Here is an 11,429-nt window from a genome sequence, read left to right on the forward strand (position 1 = left end):
ATGCGGTTCACGTGCTGTCCACGTGCTATCCAGGCCATATATGCCTGTAAGGCGCACGTGCTATCCATGCCTGCAAGGCGCACAGTGCACGTGCTATCCACGCTATAGACGCCTGTAAGGCTTACGTCATATCAACACCTGCAAGGCACGTGGTATCCACGCGCCTACAAGGCACGTGGCAAAAGCACATAAATACCTCAGAATTCCCTTCAATAAAGGAGACTTGAGAGAGAGACTTGAGACTTGATCACACCCTGTCTTGTCTCCATTCTTCACGTCTCCTGCCCCAAGAGCCCCACTCTCTCTCTTGACCAGAGCACTTAGCCCCAAAGCATTGAGGCAGAGTGCGGAGTCTCAACAGACCTGCTAGAGAAAAACGTAGGGAACTCATTGTAAGATACATATAGCTCTGCCAAAGACTCTCTGAAAGGGATTCCAACAGCATGGGAGAGAACCCCAAGAACTGACAAACAGCAAAGGAAACACTAGAGCAAAGAGAAAAACTATAGAATATGGGGGTTGGGGTGGGAGGCTGTGTGAACTAGTGAACTAGTCAGCAAATGGGGATTAATATCTAGAATATATAAAGAACTATGAACACTAAACAGTAAAAAAAAAATCAAAGATGTGGGTTAAATGAGATGAAGAAAGAAAAAATACAGTTGCCAATAAATATTTGAAACAGCAATTGACTTCTTTCACTGTCAGTGAAACCATTACATCAGACAAAATAAGCCAGAGCCAGAAAGACAGACAGTATATTTATTTTATCAGATACAGAATCTAGATATATATCTCTCTCTGTCTCTCTCTCTCACTCTCTCTCTCTCTTGCTCTCACTCTCTCTTGCTCTCTCACTCACTCTCTTGCTCTCTCTCAATTCTCTCAATCTCTCTTGTGTGCATGCATGTGTGCATGTGTGTTCAAGTGAGTGTGTGCGTGTATGATGATGAAGGTAGAGACCAGAGGGAGAGAGGAGATCTTAGATGGGGAATGAGCAGAGTGCAAGTGATAGGAAAGCAGAACCCAGGATTATTTGCAGGTTGGAAGGAAACCAGTGAGAGGAGGGCGTGGGAGATGTGCGGAGGACGGATAAAAACAGGACACAAGAACATATGTATGAAAACGCCATTAAAAAAAAAACATCATTTTGTAAACTAACTTTAAATTTTTACTTATTATTATTAAAATATATGATAACTGGGTGTGGTGGCATATGCCTTTAATCCCAGCACTCAAATGTGTAGGGGGCAGAGAAAAGTGAAACTGTGTGAGTTCAGGCCAGCCACGGCTACATAGGGAGTTGTGGGCTGACCAAGGCTACTTAATGAGACTCTGTCTCAAAAAAAGAACTTTTAAAACTACATAACTGAGAGAGCCCTTATCTCACATGCAGGAAAGGCCTTACCTCCATCCCTGTGAGGAAAAATCTAGGTGGTCATGTGACTCTTCACCTAGCTACCCCTAATGAATTCACTCAGGATAATCCCAAGGTCTTCTCAACATCTAGAGAGGCCCTGCTAATCCTCCACTCCGAGCCTACCCCTGCCTGTGTTCACTCAGCCTGAGTCCCACTACCCCTGCCTGTGTTCACTCAGCCTGAATCCCACTACCCCTGTCTGTGTCACTCAGCCTGAGTCCCACTACCCGTCTGTGTCACTCAGCCTGAGTCCCACTACCCCTGTCTGTGTCACTCAGCCTGAGTCCCACTACCCGTCTGTGTCACTCAGCCTGAGTCCCACTACCCCTGTCTGTGTCACTCAGCCTGAGTCCCACTACCCCTGCCTGTGTTCACTCAGCCTGAGTCCCACTACCCCTGTCTGTGTTCACTCAGCCTGAGTCCCACTACCCCTGTCTGTGTTCACTCAGCCTGAGTCCCACTACCCCTGTCTGTGTTCACTCAGCCTGAGTCCCACTACCCCTGTCTGTGTTCACTCAGCCTGAGTCCCACTACCCCTGTCTGTGTCACTCAGCCTGAGTCCCACTACCCCTGTCTGTGTTCACTCAGCCTGAGTCCCACTACCCCTGTCTGTGTTCACTCAGCCTCAGTCCCACTAGCCCTATCTGTGTTCACTCAGCCTGAGTCCCACTAGCCCTGTCTGTGTTCACTCAGCCTGAGTCCCACTAGCCCTGTCTGTGTTCACTCAGCCTGAGTCCCACTACCCCTGTCTGTGTTCACTCAGCCTGAGTCCCACTACCCCTGTCTGTGTCACTCAGCCTGAGTCCCACTACCCCGTCTGTGTTCACTCAGCCTGAGTCCCACTACCCCGTCTGTGTTCACTCAGCCTGAGTCCCACTACCCCTGTCTGTGTCACTCAGCCTGAGTCCCACTACCCCTGTCTGTGTCACTCAGCCTGAGTCCCACTACCCCTGTCTGTGTTCACTCAGCCTGAGTCCCACTACCCCTGTCTGTGTTCACTCAGCCTGAGTCCCACTACCCCGTCTGTGTTCACTCAGCCTGAGTCCCACTACCCCTGTCTGTGTCACTCAGCCTGAGTCCCACTACCCCTGTCTGTGTCACTCAGCCTGAGTCCCACTACCCCTGTCTGTGTTCATTCAGCCTGAGTCCCACTAGCACCCTTACTGTTCACCAAGCCAGGCAACTCTCTGACCACAGGACAATTACATATCCTTTTCCCTCTGCCTAGAATACCCTTCATCCAGACATCCAGAACTTTCACTCTCACTCTTCCTCCAGTCTCTGCTGAAACTGTCTCTTGTTGTGTTTTGTTGGCAGTACTGGGAACCAAATCCCTGACCCCATGTACGCCAGACAAACACTGTACAAACTGATCCATATCAGAAGCCCTCAAATATTACCTTATTAGAGAATTCTTTTCTGACCAGACCACCTCATCTAAAGACCCCTCCCAGTCTTCTTCCTCAAATCACCATCTGCTGTGAACTCAGTACCTACGCCTCCCCCAGACTCCTCTGTTTAAGTAAGTCTTAGCTCCCAGTGTGATTGGATTTGGAGATTGGGGGAGCGGGCAGCGTGGTGTAACATCAGTAATGGGGTTAGAGCCCTTTTAAGAAAATCCCAGAACTCTCCTAGCTGGTTGATTTTTTTTTTTTTTTCCAGTAAGCAAATAGTGATCTGCAAACCAAGAAAAGGAACCTATGGAGCCACCACCTTGGTCCTGAACTTTCAGACCCCGAACTGTGAAAGAAACCTTTGTTGCTTGTGCCCCCCACCTACTGTACTGCACCCAAGCTGAGACCTTCTCCTCCCCTTCTTCATTTTCTTCCCAGCACTTGAATTGGTTGCCATACAAGTATCTCTTCCCAAAAAAGAAATTACATATTCTGCTCTTGGATTGTTTTCTTAGACTCTGAGACAAAGAGATTCCCATCATTTTTAATAAATGTGTTAGAAGACTCATTTTTAGATTCTACTGCTAACTAATAATAAGTTGGCCCTTGGTGCCAATAGTTCAAAAGAGAGTTTTCTTTCTCTGCAAGAATGAAGGATCATTGGACTTGGTGGGTTCTATGGGAGGGGAGGAGGAAGACAGGAAGTTAGAATGGAATGAGGAGTGGGGGTGGAGTGGGGGTGGACCACAGCAGAGTTAGCGAGGAACAGGAAATGAATCTGGTCAAAATACACATTGTATAAATAAGAATCTCTAAAAATAATAATAATAATAATAATAATAATAATAATAATAATAATAATAATAATATATACATATATATATTAAAATAGCAGAAAGTAGAGCTGCTGGTCACTAGCATGGCAGCTACAGAACTGTAAAATGAAAGGTAATAGCGGTATGATTATTTTAAATCTAAGCACAAGATACTAAAGAAACCTACAATTACTTTTTGTAGTTTGTGGCCACTGAAGGTAATTCATTACAAGAATCAGAGAGTGGGAGAGCCATTGTTTAATAGATTTTAAAAGGTTTTGTTTATCTATTTGGGGGTTTTGTTTGATCTTGACCTGTGGTAACTGTATATTTGAGCCCATGAGGGGAAAATCTGAACAACCCACTCTCTTCAGTCCATTTGTTAGGCAAAATATGAGAAAATGTGGTCTATTTTATCTTTTTGTTGTTGTTGTTGTTTCTAAATGGCTATTTAAGTACAGATAATAGTACACACGACAAACTGGAGGAGCGGGTCTTGCTGCCTTAACCGACCCACCTGCCACCTGATATGTCCTGATATGTCAGACTGAAGAGCCAGCTCTGCACTGTGGTGCAATGCGTCTGGAGGCTCACCCAGCTGAGCCCCAGGAACAGGAAGAACCCTCAGAATGAGTATGTGAGGAGAATTCATACAGAACATGCGCCATTTGTGTGATTTCAGAACAGAGTGTGGGGAGGGGAGGGAACCACAGAAGAATCAAGGGAAGATCATTAAATTTTGCTTAGAAGATCTAGCCATGTAATGTGAAGTACGGTGAGTGGCCCAGTTTGTGCAGTGCATATCATTTGCTTAAAACAACCAGCCTTTCTTCTTAACTAAGTTTGGTTTGGAGGTGGTTCTGTTTGCACTGATAACGCTGAATGCATGGAGACATTGCCATAAATCTTTTTAAAAGAATTTTACTTATGTGACTGTGTGTGTGTGTGTGTGTGTGTAGCCCAGGAATATACAGATGCCCACGAGATCCAGAAGAGAATGTCAGATACCACCCCCCAACCCCACCTCCAGGACTGGAGCTTCCCATTCTGAGCCATTGGAATGGATGCTGGGTACTGAAGTCCAAGCCCTCCCACCTCCTACAAAATTATAGGATGATTATTTCAAACAAGTGTGTTTAGCACCTGCCCTGCATCAGCGTTGGCCTAATTGTGTGGACTTGCCTGGTTTTGTTTTTTTGTTTTTCAAGACAGGGTTCTCTGCATAGCCCTGGCTGTCCTGGAACTCATTTTGTAGACCAGGCTGGCCTGGCACTCAGAGATCTGCCTGCCTGTGCCTGCCTGTATGTAAGCAGGCTCCACAACCGCCAGCTTGTTTCGGGGATTTTGGTGGTGGTTTTTTTTGGGGGGGGGGGAGGGGGGTCCAACTGAAATGACATTTTCCAGTAGTTAACACAGTTATGTAGGTGTACTCTGAGACAGAGGTGAATTGGGTGATGTGCTGAAACACCCAGATACCAGGGTTCTGAATCCAGAACCCTTAAGTGACTGTGATTGAATGATTCCTCTCTAGTGGAAAAATCACATCATTCCTTTGCACTGTTCTCTCTTCTTACAAATCTAAACTACTCTTTGACAAAAAAAAAAAAAAAAAAAAAAAAAAAAAAAGCTAAAACAGCCAAATAAGGTGGTGAGCACCTGTAATCCCAGCACACAGGAGGTGGAAATAGAAGGAAACGGAAGCAATCAATCATAATAACAAGCTTGAGTCCAGCCTGGGCTACTTGCCTACTGTTCCTTCCGGTCTCAAACACAATCAAACCGCTAGAAAATAAATACTTCTAAGTTTGACTGTGACTTGTGCTTAGTCGTGTCTGTGTGTGCGTGTGCGTGTGCGTGTGCGTGTGTGTACAGACAATTTCACCTTGAAAAGGTGAGCAGTACACAGTGCTTCGGAGCAGAACTTTTCATTGCACATGTATCAAGACACGTCTGTTTCTGGGGAAAAAAAAGTTCCAGAGTGGCATTTGCTTGCAGAAAATTCTGGAAACCGGATGTGGGAAACATGTCTAGCTATTCCCACTTGTTTGCAGACGCGTCCCTCTAAGCACAGGGCAGTGTTTTAGGGGAAACCGCATCCCCGATCAGCTGGGGACCCAGCGGAATTTGTAACCCCCGGTGACTGTCCGGATGGTGAAGGCTTTGCCCTGGGGGAAGGCCAAAGTGCGGATGGTGCTGTGGCTGCGGATGGGCGTGCTGAAGGAGCCGCCCTCCTCCAGCTCACTGTGACTCAGGTTCACCGAGCTGGCGCTGCAATCGGTGCGCAGCCCTCGGAAGACGCCATGGAGGTGGCTGGAGCTGCAGTCCTTGCTGTCTGGCTCTGGCTGCAACCGGGGCCGCTTGGGGTCGCGGTTCTGCAGGGCTTCCTCGCAGCGCTGGGAAATGTCCCTGAGGATGGCGTCCACTTCCGCGCGACCCTGCCCTGCTTGACCCGCAGCACAGAACAGCTCCTCCAGGCTCCTTTTCGTCGTTGCCTTGATCTGGGAGGACTCGGCCGGGGACTGCGTGATCATCAGTTTCTGTGAAAGATGAGGAAGAGCCTTGGAGTCAGGGGGACTCGCCTGGAGCCACGCTGGAGAAAGAGTCAGGTGCTACACAAGGGACACCCAGGCGCCACCAACACAGGCTCACTGTCACGGTTCTGACCGTGTCCCGTGCGCCGGTCCACTTACGTCCAGCACTGAGGCCAGGTGCCGGGTCCGGCTGGCGAGTTCTTTCAGCTGCACGTTCCTCTCCCTGAGCGAGGCTATCTCCTCCTGCTTCTGCGTCAGCGTCACGTGCAGCTGCAAGAGATCCAACATCAGACAGAAGCCACAGGGCTGGGTCTGCTCTTCAGGAATTAACTCAGACCCTGACATCTATCTCATCAGGACCGAGGACCCACGGACCTTTATTAGCCTGTCAGTAGCCAATTACTTGACTTTTTTTTTTAAAGGAAGTACTTCAATAAACTGTGTCTCAATTAGTGTGTTGTTGGGTAGTAGTCAAGAGTTCTGATTTGGTCAACGGGACCTCTGAAAGTCAAGCATCCTATGTCTCTGTTTATCTGTCTATAAAATGGGGCTGGTGAGACTGTCTAGCTTCTGTGCTGTTATCAACTGAGAGAAGAAAGTAAATTGATAAGCACGGAGTCAGACACATTTTTTTAAACTGCCCATATTGTTAGTATTGCCAATTGGTGGGAGCAGTGGTGCACACCTATAATCTCAGCACTAGGGGAAACTGAGGCAGGGGGTTGAAGTTCTAGGCAAGCCTGTGTGTGCTACACGGTTAAGTGCAAGGAATAGGCAGGGGTTGGGAATGAAGCTCAGTTGACAGAGTACTTATGCGTGAAGCCCTGGTTTAGATCCCCAGTACCACAAAAAACAGAAATGGTGATGCATGTCTCAGGAGTTCAAGGTCACCCTCTGCTAATAGGGAGTTAGAGGCCAGCCTGTGCTACATGAGACCTTATCTTGAAAAGAAAATGAAACAGAGACAAAGAAGAGGTGGGACTCTATCATCTCAGCTTAGCAAGTTTAGAACCAGGTTGGGCCATGGAGCAGTACCCGCTATGAGAACCACTGAGTCCACAGAAGTGCATCCCAGCCATTACAACTCCTGACTTCTGCTCTATGACAGACCCGTCTCTATCCCAAAATTCCCAGCCACCGGTGTCCCTACTTGGTTATTCTCTATGAGAGCAGTCCCCAGCGCCCTCTGGTTCTGGTCAGCCACCTCCTTCCAGTACTGCTCCGTTGGTGGTGGCAGAAGGTCTGGAGCACAAGGCGGTGGGGGCAGCCGTGGAGACCCCAAGGCAGGTGGGTCCAGTGATGGAGAGAGGCAGGACCCGAAAGATGAAACATCACAAGGGGAAAAGGGAAAGTCGTCGGTCAGGGGAGGCGACATCAAAGAGGATGAATCTGGGAGAAAGCAAGAGCTGGATTGGCTTCTCCCAGATTGTGACCATATGGCACAGTGCCACAGTGGCAAATGCCACCCAGACAGTTGGGTTTGTGTGAGTTTTCTTTATAAGGCAAAGTCCATGATCCCTGGTCTTTCTTGCTATTTTGTTCATATGCACCAAGAGCCCTAGACACCTGCTGAGCTAACCTGAAGGAAATCAGGCAAACATGCTGGAGCATAGAAAGCATACAAGTTTTGCTCCTTTGTGGACCCTTTTCACTTTATTTCTGTCCCGCCACATCACAGTATAGGGACCTTATTCTCAGAACCCACTCTGAGAAATCCATAGAAGCACTAAAGACCAAGCAATGTGATTTCTCCAACAAAAGGAGAGGATATCCTCAAGTCTGACTTCCTGGTGTCATCCATCTGTCATGTAACTGCAGAGGGGACTGCACTTGCCTGCAATGAGGTCATCCACCGCATCTCTGAAATTCTGCAGGTCGAAATCTTCATCAGCTTGCAAGGAGGAGTTCTAAAACAAGCCAAGGGTGTGAGCCAGTCAACACTGGATCTGTGTTTCAGAGAACAAGTCTGGACAGACAGATGTCCTTGGAGGTTGCACACACTCTGGTTCATGGCCAGTAAACTCAAGTTTCCTCTGACCCATAGAACAGTAGGTTTGCCTTGGACTGGCAAGTGGGTTAGGATACAGTCTGTGAGTTTTGTTTCTGCAAGTCTCAAAGGCAGATGCAGCAAACCACAGGTGCAGCAGTCCCTGCTCTGGCTGTGCCAACCCAGCTGGGTTTAGGACAGCTGATCTGAGCTTCTCCACAAGTGAGTCGTCAGGCAGCTACACCGATTCCTGTTGATGATCTGTGCACCTACAGAGCCACCACTCGGACTTAAACTACCCCCTCACCCTTACCTCTCTAAGGGCAGAGAGCATGGCCTTAACACCAGGATAGGCACAAAGGCCTCCAAAAGCTAGGGGCTTAAAGTGATGACCACTTCATCCATAAAGGGAATGGAAGTGTAGGCTGTGAGCAAAGGAGCCAGGGATACTCTGAAAAGACATCTGCTCATGGGGCTGATGCAGCCACGGTGTCTAGTTTTGTTTGTGTGTTTTGTTTTCACGGTCTTTAAAAGTTGGAGGTGGGGGGCTGGAGAGACGGCTCAGCGGTTAAGAGCACTGACTGCACTTTGCAGAGATCCTGAGTTCAATTCCCAGCAACCACATGGTGGCTCACAACCATCTGTAATGGGATGCAATCCCTCATCTAGTGAGTCTGAAGGAAGCAACAGTGTACTCACATACATAAAATAAATAAATCTTTAAACAAAAAAGTTGGAGGTGGCTTTTCTCCTATGATGGGACACACCTCCATATTGCCTGGCCAGGATTCCCAGATCCCTGAGAGAAGAAAATGGTAATAAATAAATAAATAAATAAATACATGGTGGGGGTCCAGGCATTTTCCAAATTCTCTTGTCTTTTTAGAGATCCTTGGCTTCCTTGGAGGCTAGTGTCAGAAGGGGGAAGGAGAAATCTCTAGGACCATGGTGTGAGGGGATCTATCCCAGACACCCACCAGAAATGTTTGCTGATTCCATTATTAATTCTTATCTTTGTATTAATCATTTTGTTCTCCCTGAAGCCCTACGTCATGTTACTAGTCTTATGTTTGGGGGAAGTAAAACTTACCCTGATGCTAACCCTATCTGGTCCTACTTTCAAAGTACCACATTCGCTTATGAAAGAAAGAGGACAGATGACCTCAGCACCTGCTGGACACTGAGGACTGTGGGTCAGGTGGGAGAACCCCAGGTTTGTCTTTCCTTACTGGAGCATTGATCTAAAAGGACTTAAGCACCCTCTGCAGGGCAGTAGCCACTCCCACCACTTGCCTTAAGATTCTACTCCTGGACACCACCTGTTCTGAATCACCCTGAGCTGTCCCCAAGTTTGTAAAAGCCTGGAGAGGAGTCCATAGAAATGTTACTCAACTAATACCTCGTGCTGCTCACGAATTCTACGGAGTTCTCTACTGAGCCTGTTCCAATGGACCTTATGGTCCCAGAACTTGTTGTTAGGAGATTGGAAGTACCTCTTCCTGTGGAGTTATCCTTTACTTGGATAAGACTACCTGTCCTTCTGGCAGTCCTGTCTTCCATGTCCCCACCAAAGAAGCATCAAGCCCCTGACTTCTAAGGTACTGGAGCTGGGAGGTGACTCTGGCTAGGATGTGTCAGTGATGGCAAGATGTGGAAATTGGATGAGTTAAGACAACATATTTAGAGGGAAAGGGGGGGGGTCTCTCTTCCCCAAGACAGCAAGAGACTAGAATTTGGGGAGGAGCAGACTGAGATTCTTAAAATGGCCAGATGCCCAATGTCCATTTCTGAAGACCGTTTTTCCACTAGCTTGTTTACAGAGTCCTTTGTCTTTTTCCCCAGTGACTTCCATATTTCTTTAGTACACACGAAATACAAATTGTTCCCGAGGGTGAGAAACAAGACAGTTATTCTGTGAGCTTATGCCAACTCACATAAGTTCCTCAGCCCACCAGCTCTGAACTGCCTCGTTCAAATGAATTACAGGGAGCCCTGCAGTAAAAGTTAGCCAGACCGGCTCTGGAAACGAGAACTTACTAGAAGGGAGTTGGAAATTGGGATCTAGGAGGCTTGACTTTCTGCAATGCTGTTCATCTTGAGATCTTTGAGGATATAAACCCATCAGTTTTCCAGCTGGGTCGGTAGTGAAAGAGTACCTGCGATGCAGAGGAATCACCAGTAGGAGGCGCTTCGGTTCCGAGTAGCGAGGTGCAGTCTGCGAGGTCCTGCAGGTCTATGGTGGTGAGAGCTGGGCGGGGAGAACGGAGACCGGCACCCAGCGAACCCTAAGCCTCTGCCAGGTTGCCGCCAGGACCCCCAATGAGGACCTCGGAACCAGGGGGAGAGGGACTGCGGACCGTGTGCGCGACACCCACCCGGCAGGGATAATCGGGTTGTGCAGGTGCCTCGGGGCTCACCTGGCAGCGGGGCGGGTTCTGCGTCAGGGGGCTCCTCGTACACCGTCACTGGGCTGCCGCCACCGCATCCCGAGAAGGACTTCCATGGAGGAACGAACTAGCCGGGCACAGAAACGGGAAATGCAGGTCAGCGTGCGGAGCGCGGGGCTGGCAAACTCTCCCAGAGCCAGGACCTCAGCGGGCATCCCCACCTTCCTCTCCGGCTTCCCGGGCTTGCCGAGGGACCGCCGCGACAGATCGAGCATCCTGTTGGGGCAGATGCTGTCAAAGGCCCGTCGTCCGGCTACGCTGCCCTCCTGGCACGCTTGCATCCTGGGATGAAGACACACACCCAGTGCCGCTGCACCTGTTGGTGCCTGTGGCGGGCGACAGCGCGTGGAAGGAGCAGAGGGAGGGCCTGGAGGACAAGGGCTGTGCGGGAGGGGCGGCTCGCGCCTGAGCGCCAGAGGTGGCGCCTTCAGCCCGGGACAATCTGCGCGCGGGCGGAGGCGTTAACCAACCTGGCAACCCGGCTTCCCCCGGGAGCTGTGAGCGCGCGGGGCCCGGGCCCGCGAGCGCCCTTGCGGCGGCATCTTGGGCGCGACAGGCGAAGGGGGGCGGGGATAGGAGAGGGAGGGCAGACGCCACCGGTCCTTAGACTTCCAGTTTATGGACCTCAGGGTTGGGAAAAGTTAACGATTCTTTGATTTTCTTCCCACCCTAAAGACAAGGCACACAATAAATGTAGAGTGACAGTCGCTAAAGCCAGACTCCGGAATTTGCCCAACAGTTTCTAGTGGGTAAATAAAGAGCTCTCCCAGGTCAGCCTCCAGATTTCAGAAACTGCCCTCAAATCTGAACAGAATTTTGGATTTTGACTTATGGA

At 49.1% G+C, this 11,429-nt stretch overlaps 1 protein-coding gene across 1 annotated transcript; it reads right to left on the bottom strand.

Annotated features, from left to right (window-relative positions):
- Positions 1–3,741: 3,741 nt before the first annotated feature.
- Mcidas (multiciliate differentiation and DNA synthesis associated cell cycle protein) lies at positions 3,742–10,974 on the bottom strand. Its single transcript, XM_034523213.2, has 7 exons — positions 10,756–10,974; positions 10,565–10,661; positions 10,304–10,395; positions 7,995–8,067; positions 7,311–7,549; positions 6,320–6,430; positions 3,742–6,166 (listed from the first exon to the last, which is right to left on the bottom strand). Exons 1-7 carry the CDS (start codon positions 10,873–10,875, stop codon positions 5,732–5,734), a joined length of 1,167 nt encoding a protein of 388 aa, XP_034379104.1. The 5' UTR covers positions 10,876–10,974; the 3' UTR covers positions 3,742–5,731.
- Between the last annotated feature and the right edge of the window lie 455 nt (positions 10,975–11,429).

The sequence above is a fragment of the Arvicanthis niloticus genome, chromosome 19 (genome assembly GCF_011762505.2).
Source record: "Arvicanthis niloticus isolate mArvNil1 chromosome 19, mArvNil1.pat.X, whole genome shotgun sequence".
NCBI classification, from domain to species: Eukaryota; Metazoa; Chordata; class Mammalia; order Rodentia; family Muridae; genus Arvicanthis; species Arvicanthis niloticus.